This window comes from Lygodium microphyllum, chromosome 26 (genome assembly GCF_053477565.2).
Source record: "Lygodium microphyllum isolate KBCC chromosome 26, Lygodium_microphyllum_v1.1.10, whole genome shotgun sequence".
NCBI lineage: Eukaryota > Viridiplantae > Streptophyta > Polypodiopsida > Schizaeales > Lygodiaceae > Lygodium > Lygodium microphyllum.
Genome location: NC_141160.1, coordinates 89,485,271 through 89,506,969, shown reverse-complemented (window position 1 = coordinate 89,506,969; position 21,699 = coordinate 89,485,271). Strand labels below are relative to the sequence as shown.

Here is a 21,699-nt window from a genome sequence, read left to right as displayed (position 1 = left end):
CCAAGAATTGACATTGCAAACTTGTCACCAATACGATCGATCTCCTCTATCCTATACATCTTGTAAGCACATTGTGTGGAGTCATATGGCTAGTGTCTTTAGTATCTAGCAACTAGGGCTTCGACCCTAAAGATGCCAAAGCCATATCCTCCTCTGCATCAGAGTCATAAACAAGAACTTTGTGGTTAGTGCCACGCATGAAGAATCATAGTGCAAGTGGCCATATCTTGTAAACTACCCTAGAGAGGCTCACTTATGGACTACTTTTTAAACCCCAAATGTCTTAGCTTGTAAAGACATTGAACAATCTTGGTGTGTATTGAGTGGTATCGTAGATAGAAAGAAGATTAAACCCTAAATGTGGAACATATAGGATCTCGAAATCTGATGCCTATGGGTCTGCTAATAGAGGAATGGTCTCAATACTAAGAGTTGACATTATAGACTTGTCACCAATATTGTCGATACCCTCCGTCCTAGACATCTTGTAAGCACATTGTGTGGAGTCATATGGCTAGTGGCTTCACTATCTAGCAACTAGGGCTTAGGCTCTAAAGATGCCAAAGCCATCTCCTCCTTTGCATTAGAGTCATAAACACAAACTTTGTGGCTAGTGCCACAAATGAAGAATCCTTTGCAACTATATAGGATGATTTCATATCCTTTGAGGGATGCATGTGGCGATAATTTTGCTAACATTGCTCCTCCATATTGTTCCTCTTGCAATGAGGGCACTTTTGAGAAGATCCTTCCTTTCCTTTCTTACCCTTCCCCTCCTTTTCTTTCTTACCCTTCACCTTCTATTGCTCTCCTCATTGGAATCTCCATTGAAAGCCTTGGTGATCATCCTCGATCCATGAGGCGTCTTTGTATGTTGAGCCTCCTAGTTAAGCACTAAAGGAGTCAATTCCTTCCATGTCAAAGGTATAAAAGATGCCATGAGAAGGAGATGGAAGATGGGTAAGTAGTGTGGCTGTCAAGTCCTTAAAACCCGCCACTCATCCACATGAAGCTGTTAGAGATTTGGTGACCTCCAAGATGGGCACACGCATGTACAGGGCAGGTTCAGACAGCTTGTGCAGCATCACATTGTACAAGAGCAGGTCAGATAGCAGTTTTGGGTAGTCGCCAGGTTTGAGCCAGCGATTTGGGCAGGTGGGTCAGGTCAAGTAGGATGGACAATTTTACTATGTGGCAGGCTGCATTTTTTGCAGCAGTTTTTAATAATTTTATTGTTTTATCAGCAGCAGGCCTATTTAGTGCAGCAGTTGGCCATTTTTGTCCGGTCTACCTGATCAGCTTTTAACATTATTCTTTGCCTATTTAAGCTGGTCTGCTCCTGGGTCATAGTTACTTGAGTTTTTGTGCAGATTGAGAGAGATCTCTGGCTGGTTATATTCACACAGCCCTTGTACGTATCTGCCGTCAATATTCAGCATTCATTCTCTGCAGACTTCAGCTTTCTCCTCTCTTTCTTTCTCTCTCCTCTCTGTGTTCACTTCTTTCTTTCAGTCCAGTCATATGCTTCCTCATTTGCTGCACTCTGACATGGTATCTGAGAAGCATTGAAGAGCCGATCAATCATGGGCAGATCTGAAGAGTAGGTTTCGGCGTGGCTCCAAGGCTGCGTTTTCAGTGTTTGAGAGTGAGTGGGAGGACTGTGCATCAACATAAGGCTGAAGTGAGCAGAGATGTGTGGGAAAGGAAGTGATTTTGCTGTTTTTGTGCAGGATTTGCTGTTTAGGAAGGAGGAAAGGCTGCGTTTTCCAGCCATTCGCAGCAGATTTCAGAATTAATCATCTTTGGAGGAGGTGGTTAAAGCAGGTTTAGGATGAGTAGAGGAAGCCTCAGCTGGCCGCCTTTCGAAGTGGGGGACTGCCCATTTTCTTGTGTAGGTTATTTAGGTGATCATGTCTTCTGAAATTGACATCATAGGATCAAAAGCTAGATGGGGAGAACTACTGCATTTGGTGGGTGATGATGCTTGCCATCTTGGAGTCTTATGATTTGGCAGAGCAAGTGATTGAGGCCATCGACAATTTGACAGCCAATGATCCTTCTAAATTTTCTTAGTCGGAGGAAGTGGAGTTGGCGAAGGTACAAGCCCAAAGGGACAAGATGAATGCCCACATTTGCTTGTTCTTATTTTTCTCTTGTTTAGCAGCTATGATTGCTCATATTGAGCATTTGAACAATGCTCGTGAAATATGGCTAGAGTCAGATCAGCTCTATAACTGGATGATTGTCATTAAGAGGGTATCTTGGAGGTGTAGATGCAAACTTTGAACCCAAGCAAGTCCGCTTTGATGCATGAGCATGTCAACAAGCTTTGATAGGTACAGATGTAGGTTCAAACAGACAAGGGGATTATCTTCGAGGACATGGCCATTATATTATTGTCACAGTTGATGTCCCACCCCGGGCTCCCCAATCCTTGTTTCCTTGTGTTCGGTCACCCCTTGTCTCTGGTCCTATCCTCGTCCCTGTTTTGTGTTCTCCTTGTTTCTATGCTAATAATGTTAAGTCCAGATTTATGATGATAACTCATATTTACTACTTCCTTCAAGCTCTTTTCCACCCGGTGCTATTTTCAGATCTGGTGTTATTTTCAGGTCTTCAATAGTCCAAATCATAGCGTGTAATCTGGTCTTACAGTTTCATGTTTACAGTTCTTAGCTAGGAATTTCAAAGAAACTCATTTGACATTGTCACATGGAAAGTTTGGGGATGTTTTCTCTAAATGCCATTGTTTAATATTTTTTCTTTTTCTTTATGGCTTTTGTTTATACAGGTCTGTCATTTGCATACCAAGTTCTGTACTTGTTGGACACCACAAGCTTCTATACACCAGCATTGCAGATTACAGGTTTACAAGTGTGCCGTGCATCAGGACAAGAACTGGTATCTACCTTAAAAAGAATGAATGTTGCTTCAGTATGTGTATATCATGCTTAGCAAATCATAATGCTGTATTTGCATATTTGAGAATTTACTATTGCTGGAATCAAGCATATTTCAACTGCAAGTCTACAAGAGTTTCCATTGATGTTTGTTTTGTGTCTTGCTCTAGCAAATTTGTCATTGTTGTATTTTGCATTTTTGAGGAATTGCTTTTTATTCCTGGAATCAAGCATATTTGAAATCTAAATCTACACTAGTTTCCCATTGTGTTTATTTTGTAATTGTTATTTTTCAGATGGATGCTTCTTCCCGCATTGCAGATCGAAGGAAGTGTGAACTTGACGATCTTCGTGGTCCTCGATTAGCGCAGGTATGGATTTTGTTCAGAATTGAAATTTCTATGAAGATAGGCAACTAAGGATGCTTTTCATTAAAATCTCATATTCAAAGAGAGTGGACAAAAAAACCCAATGTCCAAAGCTTTTTGAAACAAAAAGTATGCACACAATGCAAAATGCCATTGTGATGAATGGGTCGATAAAAATACCACAAGGATGCAAATTGGATGGGTCTATTGAGAGAGAGAGAGAGAGAGAGAGAGAGAGAGAGAGAGAGAGAGAGAGAGAGAGAGATGGGTCATGGGGAAAGTGAATAGTTTATGGCGTTCCAACGCGAGAAGTGCTCCGTGCCCGAAAGATCTCTGCTGGGCGTTGTATTTTCTGCACTACATGTGATGAGACATTGCTTCACCTCTTTGTCTCTTGCCCTGTTGCGTGTCAGATCTGGAATTTCATCTCTCGTGTGTGGGCCTCGGTGACTCAGCACCGCCTATCAGTTTGTTCGTGGATTATGGGAAATATGTCCTCAATGCCCTCTTTGAGTTCGGACTGTTCCTGCCTATTTCATTTCCTTAGATGGACAGCCTTGTGGCATATATGGCGTAATCGCAATGTCTTTATTTTCGATTCAGCACCGGGCTTCCATGGGCATGTGGCCCGTGTGCGTGGAATAGTGTTATGGCAAATCTCTTCTATGATATCAGCGGACCTGGTTCTTTCGGATATCGCTGCTCCTTGGCTGGCGATTGTTCGCTCTACTCCAGCTGTTCCTTCAGTGTGATCTATTAGTACTGTTCATGTAATAGGTTCTTCTCGTTGTTTTGAGAGCATGTATGCCCCATGTAAATACTAGTTACATAGAGAGTGGGAGAGACAGAGTATGCTGACATGATGGTCTCATGTAATAGAAAGTAAGGGCTATAGAGAGAATGTTGACATGATGGTCTGATGTAACTATTCACTATCTAATTCAATTATCTTCACGAAAAGAGAGAGAGAGAGAGAGAGAGAGAGAGAGAGAGAGAGAGAGAGAGAGAGAGTATATGAATGTCTCTAAAAGGCCAATGTGGCCTATGAGACCAAAGCAATACATACAATGATGGTGTGTTTCTCATCTGGAACGAGAAAAGATGAAAAACATGCTTACAAGACTGAAAAAATGAAATAGTGTCCTATAAAAGGGAAACATGTCAATGATCTAAAAGTGAAAGTAGAAAAAGAAAAACTCTCCATCAATGAGATGTTTGTCCTCTAAGGAGGTGTATCTCTGCGTGGTTGAGGCGTCTCGGCATCTGTCTCCTGTGGCGCTCAATGATGGCTTTAATTTGTCTGTGGTGTGGATGTCTAGGCCTTCGTCTGGGTGGACGTGGGTTCCTAGACCGGCTAAGTGCCACTGCTCTATCCAAAGGGACACCTATAGAAGATGAGGTCCAATGATGATGTACTCTTGTAGGTTGTGTGGCAGTAGTAGTGGTATCTGCCATACTTTGTCGTGTATCAGTGAAAAAGTCAGTGATTGCTCTCTATCTATGTGAGCCGAGCTGTGGGGGCCTCCTACTCCGTAGAATTGTTGCTCTGCTCCCAAGCATCTCTGATCCTCAAACTGCATGATCCGTCTCAGGGGTCCGAAACCCTCTCGAAACAGACAGTGATATCTACCTCGTATATCATAATATACAATGCATCGGCAAATGTAGTGTTCCTTTGTCTCTGGCTCTCTGTCGCATAGTAGGCATATGCGTTCCTCTGTCTGTACAGCCTCCCATTTGCCTGTCTCAATCCTCAGGTGGTGGGATGAGGTGCGGATTTGACCAATAACTGTGTGTAGTCCATGAGGCAGCTGTGTGTCCATGTAATTGGGTCGGGTGATGAAACCATCCTCAGATACCTGAAGGAAGTGGGTCTGGTAATGTGCCATCCTCGTGCCATGGAGGGAGGGGGGTCGGATCCAGGTCTTCTCCGTATCTAACTTCAGTATGTCTGCTTTGATCACATGGTCTAGCTCTGATCGGCTTAGGTCAAGTGTAGGGCAATCCAGGCTATAGTCAAAGGGGGGTAGTTTGTCAATCTGCAGCCCATGTAGACTCATCCATGTACTCATCTGAGCATACCAACAATGTCTGTCACCATCTGCTGCTAGTTGTCTAGAAGAGGCCAGGGCTAGCCGTGGGTATCTATCTTGGGGGAGCTCCCATAGTCGATGTATGAAAGTCACTGCTTGGACCAAGGCCTCAGCCACCATGGGTGATGCTCCCAACTCAGCTCTGATAATCTCATGTGGGGTTGAGCTCTTCGCTCGTATCATACGTGAGATCATCATGACCAGTGGTCTTTCCATATGCTCCCACTCGTCATAGTATTCCTTCTTTAGTCCATCCTGGTCTCCCAAAGGCTGTCTCGTGTGAAAGAGACTCGGACCCCAAATAGTTGCCCCATATAGGAGTGTGGGTGTAACTAGGGTGTCAAAAAGCCACAATTTGGTGTGCAGCTCATGAAATTGTATGTGAGCACATTGCCTCTCCAATGCACCTAAGGCTGCATATGCTTTTGCCAAACGAGCCTCTGATGTCTCTCTCCAAGAGAACTGTGGTCCCTTCAATGTGACCCCCAAATAGACATATTGCCTAACCATCTCCACTGGCTCTCCATTAAAAGTAAACTGGTGCTTAGCTCTTGTCACCCAAGCAGCTGAAGTGTTAAATACCATAACTTTAGTTTTCCCAAGGTTCACCTTAAGATCTCTATCTCTGCAAAAAGTTGATAATGCATCCAAGTGTCTATTTAGTCCCTTGGGTGAGTCAGATATAAGTACAATATCGTCGGCATAAAGCAGTAATGGTATCAACACTCCAGCTAGGCTGGCTCCGGCTCCACCAGTTCTGTCCACATATTCTGAAATTTCATCTATGTACAACCCAAATAGTGTCGGTGAAAGTGGACAGTCTTGTTTCACCCCAATGGTGCTATTGACTGTATCTGAGATGCCCTCAGGTGTTCGTACTCTGCTCGTCACTGTCTCATACAAGGCATAGATACTCCACTGTATCTCTACAGGCACATCAATGTTTTGCATTCTTCTCATGAGTCTAGCACGTGGCACTGTGTCAAAGGCCTTGCGAAAGTCCACAAAACAGCACTAGATCTTTTTCTTGAATGCCTTGCCTTCTTCGATGATTGCCCTCAATGTAAAGATATGGTCTAGAGTTGTATATCCCCTTCTGAAGCCAGCCTGGCCTTTTGATCTCAGGCCATGCATCTCGGCCCATTCACTCAATGCTTGCTCCACGATAGAGCCATATATTTTGGCCAGCATGTGTCCAATCATGATAGTTCGATAGTTACTAGGTAGCGCAGGGTCTCCACTCTTAAAGAGCGGCACAATAATATGGTCTGACCAACAGGTTGGAAATCCCTCACAAACTGCCCTATTAAAGATGTGAGCCAGCGTTGGTGCCAAGATATCACAAGCATGCGCAAAGTGTTCAGCTACTAAACCATCATGACTTGGGCTTTTTTATTTTTCAGTTTCCATATGGCATTCCTCACTTTTTTTTCTGTGAAAAATCTGCAATTTGCTGGTCTTGAGGTTGAGGGGAGTGGCATAGGCTCTTGGCCAGGAACATCATAGAGTGTGTAAGCATATCCATGCCAATCATCCGGTCTAGTAATCTGTAAGGGTGGCTGGTTCTCATGCATCTTTTTCCATGCTCTCTTGCTGTCCTGTCCCAAGAATATGGAATACATTCTGTTTCTAGTCTGCTCAGGTATTCCCCCTTCTTTTTGCGTACCGATCGTCTGAAGAGTGTTCGAGCATGCTTATGTGTACATATGCCAAGTGCCACCTCTCGCTAAAAACGTGCTCGTGTCTCTCTGCACTCATCATCATACCAGCCATTCTGTGGGGCATTACCTCGTGGAGGTTTATCTGACGGTGTAGTGTGTGGGAAAGCGTAGGCTGCTGAAGTGTGTATTAGCTTGGCCAACTGTCCTGTAAACTCATCCAGAGAGGCCTGTGTGTCTAGCTCCCTCAATGCATCTCGCACAGTAGTGCTGTATATGTGTGAGGTCGCTTCCACAAAATCATAGTATGGTAATTTTGGTATGTGTGGCTGTGCTTCGTGTATATGCCCATATTGCATTGTGAAAGCTAGAATAGCATGGTCTGTTGGTAATCCAATTGGTCTGTCTGAGATTTCAAAGCTTTTTGTGTCAGGTAGCAAGTTGGGTGATCCAATCAAATAGTCCACTGTGCTTGACCCTTTCTTGTTATTCTAACATGTGAAACCATTAGATCTTGGCCACTGTGGCAGCCCGTTAAGGATGACCAAACCATGTGCACTTCCCAATGCCAGTAGGTGTGTTCCATATTCTGTTATCTCTCTATCTGGGGCTGATCTAACTAATCCCACTTCATCTAATGCAATATCTCTGAACATCTCATCACTAGTGTCAAAGAAAGCAGATTGGTTGCTTCTTGTGCGTGCATTAAAGTCTCCTGCTAGTAGAACATCCCCAATTCTCATAAATCTCATTATGTCCTCATATAGTGGTGTATACGGGGATGCCTCTTTAGGGGCAAACTTAGAGTATGCAGGGGGAAAGTAGCATATGGCAATATACATGTCTCGAGTTCTACTTGTACGTAACTTGATCCACATGTATCTTGCCTCTACATCACTATGTACCACTTGGATTGTATCTCAGAGCTCTCCTCTAAATAGAATTGCCACACCTCTTGATCCCCTCGTCCCTCTAGGCCGCCTAGGCTGAGGGCGATATACACTTTCCCATCTATATCCATATACATCAGGTAGATGGCTGTCTTTACATTGATGTGTCTCAGTATACATAGCAATGTCTATCCCTTTGAAAGTATCCTCAAAATAACCTGCATCTGTTTTAAGGGAGCCATTGCAATTCCACAGTGTGAACTTCAAAGTCTCATAGGCCGCGCACCGTCATGCTGTCCTTTTCTCTGTGATGATGACTCTTCCATCTCTGTAGACAGTCCATTTACCTGCTTTCCGTGCCTCTAGAACACATGGCATATTTTCCCTCCTGTGGGCTATCTGGGTTGGGGTGAGGTCTTCATCTAGGTAGATCTTTTCTCCTTTGAGAGCGATCCTCTTGGAGAGGAAGGCTCTCTTCTTTTCCAAGTCTTCAAACTTCAAGATGAGGACTTTTGTTTTTGTGTCAGCTTTCCCGACTTGCCAAGCCCCAATGATGGGTACATTTGTAGCCCCAATTTTGGTGGCAAGAGCTGTAGCATCTTCAATTGGGAAGCTTTTCTCATCTAGTCCAACCACTCTTACGTGGAGTGCGCATGCCATTCATAACTTCCACTTTGTTGCCATGCATTCCTTTGTTCTTTTTTGCCACATCTATCCATTTTGCATTTTCTTTGACAGTATTCTCAACATTCTCCATTTTCTTTTGGGTGTCTTCCACCACACTTGCATAGGTGTGCATATCCTTTTTTAAAACATCCATTTCTTTTTGTAGTTCCGGTGTGATTTGTGGTTCCTTTTGTGCGTTCAGTTTCGTTTTGCATTCCTCTAGTTCTTCTTGTAGATTAGAGATCATTGAGTCTTTCTCTGCCATGTGTGCATCCAATGTTTGTTGCATCTCCTTTTTTAGTTCTTCCATCATTTCAGCTCGAACCCGCTCTTGTATATCATTTTCCATTTCCTTCCTCATGATACACATTTCAGCACGGAGTATGGTCAACATCTCATATAGTGTTTCATTAATTTTGCGAGATGTCTTCCCATATCTACTTGACCCTGGAGAGACATTCCAATCTCGGGTTTTACGCCCATAGGTTTTGTATCTCGTGTTCTTTGGCGGTGTATGAAACATTGTTTCCATGGTTGGTTTTGTGATTCCTTCATTGTCAGTTTATTCCATCATGATTATAGTATGTGCTATAGCATAAAACTATTTACAGTCTGACTAGAGTAGTAAACCAGTACATAAACTATCACTATAGCATAAACTATCAGTATATCATAAACTGTCAATGTGACTGTATCATAAAATATGAATGTAGCATAAACTATCGATGTAGCATAGAATTGTCAATCTCACCTAAACTGTCACTGTAGCATGAAATGTTAATGTGCGTCAGTCTGAATTCACGCAGGTCTCCAGTCTACACAGCACGGCAAGGTTCACATCAGTCTGAGTACATCTGTAATCTCAGTGCATTCACATCAGTTTGAGAGAGTCAACAGATTTCTTATACAGTCACAGTCACGACACAAAACTGTCCCATCAGTCACTACGCATCCCTGCAGATATTGTTCACAAGGCCCACCACTGTTTACCGCAGGTACATCCCGTCACTGTTCACTTAGTACTCCTGCGTCAGTACATTTACAACATTCTTAGTGCTCCTGCGTCAGTACCTTCGTCACAACATTCTCATTTGTCACAGTACATTCGTCACAGGATGTATTTTTGTCACAGGACATTCGTTAGTACAGCATTACTGCATCCGAGAGGTCATGCTTGTATCAGAGAGAGAGCTCACGCGTGCATTACTGATGACCTCAGACTTGTATCAAACTTGACGACTTGTTCTCAGCATAATTTGTCCCCATTGGCGTAAAAGTACATATGTAGGAAAGAGAGCTGAAGGGTAGCAATCTCCAACATAGTTGTCCCAAGCAAATCACTCACAAATTCTTCTTTCAATTGTTTGTATGTCTTTATATCTAAATTCTCCATTTTCTACTAATGATGATCTATTGATTAAGACGAGGACACACTAGACGTTGACCCTTTCAAAAGCAACTCACAGCAAACGCAGAGTCTTCATTGTGCAAAGTCCTGTTGTTGGCGAGCAAGCAAGGGCAATGATAGTGGACGACGAGCCTCTTATCACATCTGATCGCATGGAAGCGCACAGCGGCCTCGCTGCTCCCGGAGCGGCGGGAAGAGAGAGAGAGAGAGAGAGAGAGAGAGAGAGAGAGAGAGAGAGAGAGAGAGAGAGAGAGAGAGAGAGAGAGAAGGGGGGGGATTGGGATTAACGCGTATTGAGGCAAAAAATGGTTGATGAGAAAACCATGTACAATGGGTTAGTAAATAGGGATATCTGTGCAAAGTGTGATATGTGACTATAGTGCAAAGTCATGAATGATACAATGCCAATGGGGAAATAAAAGGGATGGATGGATGGAGCCACTATGTGATTGAATGATAGGCTACTATATGTGTGAAGGATGCAACTATCTATGGAGATACACCAGGGTTTGCAAAAGAAAACATAGAGTGTACCACCACGATTGAAACATAGTGTGAACTCAAACACTAATACAAAACACCAAAACATAAAAACACAAAAATGCAAAATGAAGAGAACTAAATAAGGAATGAATGACTAATGAATGAGAGCGTACAAAATGCTCAATGATAAGAGCTACCCAATAGTCGGTGGTTCTTGCGGGGGTGGATTGAGGGAGGTGTTGATTTGTGATGCTTACTGGGGATAGATCCCAAGGGCAATAATCATCAGTTGGAGTAGAGGCTGATGAAGAAAAGTGCTGAAAACTCCAAGCAACCTGCTGCAAATGATGATGATGTCAGCAAGCTAGGGTGAAATGCAGCCTGTCGAAGTTGCTAGGCTGAAGGGTGATAGTTGGAGATGACCATAGTTGCAGGCTGAATAGAGAGGACATCAACTGGGGAAAAACACAGCCTGTAGAAGACACTAGGATGAAGGTGATGGCTGTGGATGACCATTGTAGGAGCTGGACGTGATGGTGGCAGCAAACTGGAGTGAAACACAGGCTTGTGGAGTTGTCAGACTGATGGGCACTAGTAGAGGATCACCACGGCAGCAACTAGATAAGGTGCTGGATGGATGGAGGCTAGGAAGAACTAGTGTAACTTGCAAAACAAGGGATGGAGCAAGTGGTTGGGCAGCCTCCTATTATTGATGTGGATTTTCCCAAAATTTGGTTGTTTGCTTATGGGACATAGAAACTTTGGTAAAATTTTTGAGTTTGGGGCTGTTTTAATGAGCTAATTGGGCTTCAATGAAAAATGCTCCCTTTTTAGCTTAACACCTTCCCTTAGCCCAAAATTGGAACCGAAAAGGGATTGCAAGCGTAGCTCACCTTGTGTTTACCCTAAGATATCCCACCCCAAAGTATCTAGGGCATTGGTCAATGGGTGCATGTCAGCTGCCCAAGAACCTATGAAGACTATAGAGGTGATGATTATCTTATCTCAAGAGTCCAAAGCGGCCACCCTAGAGAGGCCAAGGCATTGGCCAAAGGATGCTCGTTGGCTGCCCAGTGGTCTACCAGGATGTGTAAAGGCAATGTTAAACCACTTTGAACTGCCTTTTTTTTTGAATGGAGTAATTGTGCCCATAGGGGGAAATAAAGAGACAGTGAGATCCAACATCACAAAATAGAAGGCTATTCCAATCACTTGTCCATGGTTTCGGTGACAAAGTAAAGGGGTGAGGAGGTACGGAGAAATAGTAGTAACAAAACTACGGGTGGAGATAGCTTATGATCCAGTGAGGGGTGCTCTACACAATGAGATGTAAACAGTAATACTACATGATGAGAATGTGCATGTAGCAAGGTGCCACTTGGACAATGTCCCTCATGTGGGAATTGTTCGTTTGCCCAAGTGTCCTTTTTACAAAGATGATGAGAACCATGCAATGCACAGGGTAGGTAGAACAATGAATGGAGGTTGATATCGAGGACAATACTGAAACTTGTAAAAACCAATGGAAGGGTAGAAATCCCCACTCAATCATGGATGTCGATGCCAAAGGAGGAGAAGGATTTGATGTCACACTTTGTGTGGTGCTACGAACCAAGATGAAATGATGGAAACTGATGATAAAGATAGACTTGACACCCCTTAGTCAAAAGGGCCAAAGGAGAATCAGTCATCTGGGTACTCAGAACGTGCTTGTGCTCAATCTCGAGAGAGGGCTCCTATGCTAACCAAGTGCGTAGAAAAGCTTAAATCTCAGCCTTAGGAGATGGTTCTAATGCTAGTCAAGAATCGTCAAGATAGGAGTCCACCATGCAAATTGATCTAATGGATGAAGAAGGAAGATGTGACGCTTCTCAATTAAGAGTGACGCCCGAGGCTAGAATCAGCCACCAAGGCAGTTGGGATGTACCTATACTTGATCTTGGATGATGGCTCTTACACTAAGTGGCATAGGTATTAACCACCAAAGTAGAAATCCTCCAGACATGAAATAAGAAATAAACTAGTGGAGTAATAAATGATATTAAATCATAAAAGCACCTCAATTGAAAAGGAAAGAAAGATAGATGCCAAGACAAGGAATAAGATGTCTGATCTTGAAAGAAAAGATACGAAGTGAGTGTTAGATGCAATAGAAAGAGATAGAAAAGTAAGTGATTAAGTGTGCAATGGAAGACGTGGAAAGTAAAAGTGCAACTAGCTGCAAGGGAAATGGAGTCTAACTAGCCTAAAGTTCCTAAGAATGGCCTAGGACTACTAAGAAACTAGCCTAGTGGGAGGTAATGACCAAACTGGTCAAAGATGCCATAAGCACTTTGGGGGGGCCCCAGGATCCACCCCACGAGTGGCCAGCCACTGATGAACATGGATGCTAGGTGTTGGAGAAATTGTGCTACCTCGTTGGGGAAGACCCTCTCTCAAATGCCTAGGAGGGGCACTACCACTATTGAAAGAGCTTGAGGTTGGTTTGGGAATTGGTATTGGATCAAAATTAGGTTTGAATAGAATTCTTAGCTGTGGATGGGGTGATTTTGGGTGTGGGTCTAATACTCTTGGCCTTTGAGCGACAAATGTCATCTACATGGATGGGTTTTTGGCAAAAGATACAAAACCTATTCTTTTTAGGCAAGTAATGTTAGAATGGTCTTTTGATGATTGGCCTTTACACTCCTTTTTTCTTTCAAAGAAGGAGACTAATGTGGTCCATGTCTAAGATCAATCAAGGAGTGTCGTACTAGGTATGAGTGTGTAGGTAATTTCTTTCCACTCCTTGTTTCCTTGAAAGCTTGAGCACTTCATCTATGGTAGCCATGGCTTCAGCTTGACAAGGTATGCTTTGTGGTTCTATTGCTTCTTAGTCTTCTCAAGCTTGTTCCAGGGATTGAAAAGGCACCATTGCATCTTGGTTGAGGCCTATTGTGGCCAGCTCAGCTTCAGCATATCTTTGTCCCTGTTGGTGCAGCCTGTGTGGCTTTTGCACCCTGCTGTCTTGGACTGACGGGTCACTTCTACTGCCTCCTGTGGCCTCTGACACTTGGAAATCAACGTTGGGAATCATCTTGAAGCATCTTGGCACTTAGATCTTGTGGTTGGGCACATATTGGATTGGCAATAACTTTGCCATCTGCTGTATACAACAGTAGACCTGCTGTAACACAGGTTTGTGAAGGGTTTTCATCAGAGTTTGAAGCTTGTCTATGCTTCTCTTCATGCCTATTGGTGTCTGGATCATTGTTAGATGCTCGAGAAATGTCTTGAGATGCTTTGTGGCTTGTATTGAGCTCATTTAGCTCAGATTTCAGAGGTTATTTCACTGCTGTAATAAACAGGGCAGCAAGCATTTGTTTGGAAAAAGGTTATGCCTGATGCTCTTTGATGCTAAACGGGTATACCACTTGGATGCATTGATACTTGGTTGTCATGTGACATGTATGTATCTGGCTATGCTCATGAAATGCTTTGAGCTTCGCATTTGGGCTTGGTTACATGTCTTGGAGCTTTGTGTATATGCTTTGGTTGCTGCAGTGCTTGTCAGTTACGGGCTTGACGACTTATTGAGGCTTATGCTCTTTGACATACTCTTGATGTATCTTGGATTCTGGATGGTCATGTACTTGAGGCATTGAGCTTGCACTGCTCATTTAGCATTCGGATTTGCTTTAGTGGGAGCTATTTTGAGCTACTCACTACTAGCATTTGAGCTTTGGGCTTTATCCAGTTAAGCTTGATCTCTTGAGACATTGGGACTCTTGGTTTACGTACATGCTCTCTTGATACTCACTAGATGCAGTCACCCTCCTAGTAGGCTGATTCGATTACATGTCTTAGAGACCGGCACTTATCTCTGTTAGCATGATGTTAGTGATATATACATGCTTTATGGCTATGTATGGAGCTACATTACCTTTTGCTTAGTTGATTGTGCATTTGGCAGTTATCTTTTGTTACCTTTGAGACCTACTACATGCACGATGTCTATCCCTGCTGGATGTATGGTTTACTGACACATTGAGATTGTGATAGATCTTGGTACTGGTTGAATGTCTATTCACATTTGGTTGCTTTTACATATAATGGTTGCTCTCGGATATTCTTGGCAGTGGGAGCTTAGCTTTTCTTGATCAATTGCCCACAATTGATTCTCGCCATACTGCTGCATTTATTACAGTTACTTGGATTGATTCTTTATGAGAGTAGGTACTTGGATTTGACAGCCTGTCACTTACAATTAGTGGACAACGCTCTATTTTGCTTATCCCTCCTATTTTTCCCTTGCTTTGGTTGAGTTTTTGGGCTGTTCTACAATCATTTACAATAGCCTGTACTTTTGAGTTTTGCATTGGTATCTTGTCATTATGATTGGTTATTTGAATGATCGTGCCATTTTCAATATTGAAAAGCTTGATGGCACTAATTTCACCTATTGGAAGATGCAGATATGGAAGGTTTTGGTTCAAAAGAAGTAGCTTCAGCCTTTTAAAACCAAGAGTATAAAGCCCGAAGGCATTGATCAGGACACTTGGGATGAGTTGGATGAGCTATGTAAATCCACTCTTATATTGTCGCTGTCTAAACATGTTTATTTCAATGTTATGGCACTTCAGGATAATGCTTGGTAGTTATGGAAAATTATATGCAAATTTAATGACAAGCAAAGTTTTGCTTCTCAGATGTATTGATTGAAATAGCTCATAGGCCTTTGCATGAAGGAAGGAACTAGTATCTTCGCACATTTGAATGAGTTTTATTTGATTTTTAGCCATTTGACTTCGCACAGGGGCTTTGAGTTTAAGGATAATCTCCCTCCCTTGTTCTTGCTTGTGACACTTTTTGAGTCATGGGATACTTTCCGTATTGTGCTAATATGCCTAAGGATGGTTTGAAACTCTAGGATGTTGAGGATGCTTTACTCACAGAGGAGATAAACAGAAAGAATGTGGGTGTAGCCCGTACTCCTTATGCATTGACTGTTAGGGGCAAACATGATAGTAAGAGCGGAAATGACCACCATGGTAGAGGCTCGTAGAGATCGTAGTCTTTTGGTTAGTCTCGCAATAAGTCTCGTAGTCATAAGGCCTCTCTTACATGTCATTATTATGGGAAGTAGGGTCATGTTCGGTTGTATTGACACTCCCTTGCTTGTATTTGGGTCTATAGACCATGTTTTGACTGTGGTTAACATACTACATATATCTTTATGGCATTGTCGCCTTGGGTACATGTCCTTAAAGGAAATGAAAATGCTTACTTGTTTGCAATATCTTCCACCCAGTGTAACTGTGAAACACATTTCAAGACGGGCAAAATGTGAAACCTGTTTCATGACTGAAACGTTTCAGTCATATGTGAAATGTCCAAACATTTCAGGTTGAAGATTTAACATTTAATTTTTTTTTTTCTGTCAGTTGCTTTTTAGTTGTATGTTTTATTAATAAACATTTTATGTTGACCGTTTTGAATCAAAACGTTTTAGGCTGAAATCATGTTTTTTAACAAAAAGGTTTTTTTGTCGGCCGTTTTCAATTCAAAGTCCAACGTTTTATTAATAAACATTGATTGAACATTTTGTGTGACGTGTCAGCCGTTTTTTAGTTATACGTATTATTAATAAACCATTGATTAAAATGGGCTACATGGACAAACCTCAAACGCCAATGATCAAATGCATACAGAATTCAGATTACGAAGGAAATGACTCATGAGTAGTCAACCCGGCAATCCGGGTGATGTGGACTGGAATCTGATTGACGGGCAGGATTCATAGTCAACAAAGACGTTTCTAGTTGGCAGCTCGTGGCAAGTTTACAAGAATTCACATCACTTGAGCAGGCAATTCCCCCAAAGCTAAACGAAAATTTTTACTCCAAATGTTGAAATTTTACTCCAAATCTGAATAAATTTGTGTGTCCCAAATGTTGAAATTTTACTCCAAAGCTAAACGAAAAATTTTCCAACACTCAAAAATTTGCCCCAAATCTGAATAATTGGTCCAAAGTCTTAAAACTTCTAAATAATTTTAAGACCAAAGATTTAGGGCAAGATTTAGCCCCAAAATTGGAAAATTTTGCCCCAAATCCTGAAATTTTATTTCGAACTATATCCCAAATAAGAATAATTTTGTTCCTAATCTGAAAATTCAGTTTGGGAATTACCCACAACTTTTCTATATCTTAAATTTTGTAGATTCTAGCATGCTTTCTAAATTGTCTCATAAGCTATTTGTGTATTTCTTCTTTCTTTTGCCAATTCAAGATGGTTAGGGAAAGTGCTCGCGGAAACCAAGCACCTTGCATTCACACAAATACTCTTGATGTTTGGTAATAAGGAATCATCATCAAACGGTATCCTAGATCGAGCTCAAGAAAGCGGGTATGTAAGCATTGTGGAGAGGTGCTTGTAGGTGGTGTCACTTGAACAAAGGTCCATTTTACATGGGTAAGCGGTGAAGGAATAGGTGGATGCACTGGGGTCTCTAAGGCTATATTTTTGGCCTATGGTGGAGACCAATCACGATAGTTGAGTATCATGGGAGAGTGAAAAGGTCCTATCGAACATGATAGGCTCAACATGATTGTAGAGAGAGAGAAGGCAATTATTAGAGGCCGAGCTTTTGAGACTCAAACCATAGTTGTCTCTGTATGTCGTATGGTATTGATCGCACTGTATGATCCGTATGAAAAAAAGGGCTGATGTTGGCCACCGTGCCCTCCCAAATTCTGCATGCGTGGCACTTTAAGCTCATTGGAACTCCAGGGAATATTCCTTAAGGACAAATGAGGGCGAGGTCACTATTATGAAACTTTTGAGATTACTTTTTGGTCGAGAGGCCATAGATTGACCATATAAACTCCAAATTTGTTGGAGGTTGGTGCATTAGAATCTTCTCATCCAATTATATATTAGATGATATAGTTTTTGAGGTACAACAGATATAGTTATCTATGAGCCCCTTTTTTAATAGGATGATGGCATGGTAATTCATATAAGGCCCAAAAGTGAGTCCAAAATTTCCCTTTAATACTCGTATACAAGTAAAGATATAAGAGTACCATTTATTATATCCACAAAAATCTCTCTCTCTCTCTCTCTCTCTCTCTCAACCCTCTAGCACTCCATAGCTTCTATCTCTTATCCCACCATTGCTTTCCTCTCAACTAGTATCAAAGCAATATTCATGGGAGCTTGTGCTTGGCTTGAAGCAAGGAGCATGAGCAATGGAGCACCATCACAAAGATCACTATACAAGTGGTGCAACTCGGCTTCTCCAACATCTTTCCAAGATGGGGGGGAGAGGCAAGTTACTCCATGCAAGGAGATCCCTCAAAACATCGCAGAGGAGACTCTCTCCAAGATGTGAGGGGGATCCACAAGAGGAGGAGGAAGTGGCTTATCGGCAGCAACTCCTATGCTTGCTAATGAGGAAGCATCGAATGTGGGCGTATCTTCAACCGATGCGGGAGAGGCCTCTACCATTGGTGGTGGGGGACTCCACATTTGCATCCCTGGCTGAGATAAAAGACAAAGATTGGAGGCTAATGCGGCATCAGATAGACAATTCTCTCTCTCTCAAGCTCCCGGTCATGTGCGTGGATCGGTTGCCTTTCTTAGAGAAAGGCAACAACTTGTGGACATTGAGTATAATCTTGCATTCAATGTCCTAAAGCAAGAGCAATGGAAGAAGATGGTAAAAGCCATTGCCAATGTGGGTCCATGTGAATGATAGACTAGTGTCACATACAATGACACAAGGACAAAAAAGATTGATGAAGAGGAGGAGAGGGTTGATAGAGCCCTTGATCCTATTTGGGCCGCATGGATAAAATATGGTCGCTCCAATTCTTACCGACAGATGGAGTGATCGTAAGAAGTGGAGCATCATCAACATACTCGTCTCATGTCCACTTGGCACTTACTTTTTGTGGGCCATAGACATCGGCAAGAGGGGGAGGAAAACGACGGGTGCATTCATCTATTGCCATATTTGGCAAGCTATCATTGAGGTATACATTTGTCATTGCCCTTTAAATTTGTTTTACTTTCTTTCATTATTATAATTGATTTATGCATAACTATCTATCTTCTTATTCTAATTTCTCTTTAATAACTATCTCGATTCTTTCTTTCCCCCCGAGCCCCATCTCTCTTTATTCTTGAATCTTGAAAGTTGAAACTTAAAAGGCTCAACTTTGTCTTTCTCTCTCTAATCTCCAAGTATTGTTAGTATACTTGTAATTTGTAAATTGTGGTTGTAGGTGGGTCCCTCGAATGTGGTGCAAGTTGTTACCGACAATGCATTGAATTGTTGGCGTATGGGCCGTTTGCTTGAGACCAAGTTTTCCACGATTGTGTGGACTACATGTGCAAGTCATTGTTTGGACTTGCTTGTGGAGGACATTGAGAAGGTCAAGTGGATGAAGAGGGTAGTCGGCAAAGCTACATCATTTATCACCTTCTTTATAGTAAAGGTAAAGGTGCTTGCAATGTATTGTGAGCATAGCACATTGGAGTTGAAGAAGCCTTTTTCAACTCACTTTGCTTACATGTGGATATTGCTAGAGCGCCTTTATCAGGTGCAGTTTGGGTTGTGTCAGATAGTGGTGTCCACTCTATGGAATGAGTGAGATGAGCATGTGAAACCAACCTTCCTTCTTGGAATGGGTGGTGATAACCTGATTTAAGAGTTAATTACAGCAGTAAATAAATGCACATAAAATGAAATACACACTTTACCATAACATTCTTGGACAATAGACTCCCTGTTGGCCCCAAAACTGGCGCCCCTTGCGGTATTTCTTTAGCTTTCATTCAATTGGAAGGAGTACAACTTGAGATTCTTCAATCTCCTTCTGCTAACCAATTGCTCTTGCTATCATAAATGACCAGTAAGCCTTTTGGGTCATTTGCCCCTTGATTCACCCAAGACTTCTTCTCCAATTTGACCCTTGGCTGGCCAAATGCTACTCCAAATCAATTCGAGATGGGTTGGCTCTTGAAATCCCTTGATAATCTTCAATTATCAATTGCTGATTTCAATCCCTTGAGCCTTCAATCTCTGGCACGGATCCCAAGGTGACTGTTAAAGCCTAATTTCTAATGTAAATTAGGGTTTACTGCAGAAATTACAAATCATCCCACAAAAAATGGCTGAGATCTCCTCCGAATGGCTAAGAATTGCTTAGAATGGTTGAGCATAGGCTGAAGGAGATGAGAGAATGCTGTAGAGAGAGAAAATTCTGAGATTTGTTGCGAAGAATTAATCAAAATCAACTGCTGCCCTACTGTACCAGCCCCAAACGGATGCACCAACAACAATAGGAGCATCAGAGACTGTGATCTTCAGGAGAAAGTGTATCAGCAGCAATTGCCAGCTTCCCAAGGTCAAGAATATGCAATCTCCATCACCAAAATGGTCTCCAATGGCTGGGAAATGGCCCCAAAAGCTGGCAGCAACAGTCCAACACCTCTTCCCAACAGCTCCAAAATGAAAAAAACGAGATTTCCCTCTCCCTTTAGCCCTATTTAACCTTTTCTCCATTTGCATGGGAAAGTTTTGCCAAATGGCAGCTTACTTAATCCATTTTCAGCAATTTCGAGCCATTTAATTAATTTTCAGAATTAATAATTCTGAAAATTAATTCGGCCGTTAATCCATGCCTAGAAAATTGACCTTGCCCATCCAAAAATTAATTGGCTAGGCCATTTGCAACCCAAAGTGGTCCCATGCATTAATTGACCCTTGGACAAGCATTAATCCATTAATTAATGCCTAGTCCCTAGTGTCACCACTGACACTTAATGGCCAATTAATGGTCCTAGGGACAAAGTGACACCAAAATTCACTTAGAATCTGACAAGTGTAGCTTGTTACAACTTTTGCCTTTGACACCCATCTTTTTCACAGGGTCCTTCGGTCTTTAACTGTGAAAAAGTAGCTTGCACCTCACATGTGCATCTTTTAATTGCACATTTGTTTAATCCTTTAATCAAATGTCAATTAAACATAAGCAAAGCATCAGATTTTCACGTCCTCGTGACAGGTAGCATGTGCTTGGTTTCTTCGAGACTGCCGTAGTCTATCCTGCCGTTGCCACTCCTCAGGGACTCCCTCAATCCTTGAATCACAATGTGTGTCTCATGCCCAACGAGGGGGAGATTTGATCTCTCCTCTACGTGCACCATCTGCTAAAGTTTCTAGAACATCCACTGACGGTGGTGCAGTCAGGAAAGTCGATGGGATAGTAGTATCCTCATGTGAAGAGGAAGCATCATCACGAGATGCGGACTCCAAAGGTATAGTGGTTGGCGCCCCCAACTATCTCTTGGATCACCAAGTCAGAGTGCTTCGCATCTCCCTCTGAGACTAGGACCTCCACAAACACTTATCTTTGAGAAGCTGCTTCAAATTCATCATGCTCCGTCTTTGGGATGTGGACATAGGTGTTACATCCAAAAACCGTGAAATAAGAAATATTAGGCTTAGACCCAAAATACGCCTCATAGGGTGTCATACCAATGACGGCCAAAGTGGGGGATTGATTAATGATGTGGACTGCAGTAGCCACAGTCTTGGTCCAAAGACAGTGAGATATTTGTCTATACTCCATCATGGTGCTAGCCATCTCAATCACACTTCGGTTCTTTCGCTCCAATATGCAATTTTCTTGAGGTGTGTTTGTATTTGCAAACTCCTAATGGATACCATGATTTGCACAAAATCTAGCAAGCTCATTAGAAACAAATTCTGATCTCTTATTTGATTGTAATGTCTTCAGTTTTCGGCCTGATTTGTTCTCCTCAAAGAGTAACCAATCCTTGAAGTGGGAGAAAGCCTCTGACTTCAACTGCCAAAAATAAGTCCATGTCATCTTGCTAAAATTGTCCACAATCAGCATGGAATACAAGCTTTCGTTAAGGAATTTTTCCCTCATAGGTCCACATAGATCTGTAGAAACAAGCTCCAAGGGTGTTGGGGATCTCCTCGAAGCCTTGCTAAGAATGGCATCACGATGTTGTTTCCCAAGAATGCAAGATACACACGGCTGTTGGGTCACCACAATGTGGGCATACCTCAAAAACCCTATTCCCTAGATACCTTTCGAAGGTAATCATAATTTAGGTGGATAAATCAAGCATGCCAAAGCTTGGTTTGTGTCTGAGAGGTAGGAAGAAGAGAGGTCAGGGCAAAAGGAGACCTTAGCTTGTAGACTCCATTCTT

At 42.3% G+C, this 21,699-nt stretch overlaps 1 protein-coding gene across 1 annotated transcript in view; it reads left to right on the top strand.

Annotated features, from left to right (window-relative positions):
* Positions 1 to 21,699, top strand: part of LOC148013520 (peroxisome biogenesis protein 12-like) — a 78,426-nt gene that overhangs the window by 37,055 nt on the left and 19,672 nt on the right. The window contains exons 6-7 of the mRNA XM_087667556.1: positions 2,792 to 2,901; positions 3,197 to 3,271. Of these exons, the coding sequence (XP_087523682.1) occupies positions 2,792 to 2,901; positions 3,197 to 3,271 (185 nt within the window). The remainder of the gene's footprint in view (positions 1 to 2,791; positions 2,902 to 3,196; positions 3,272 to 21,699) is intronic.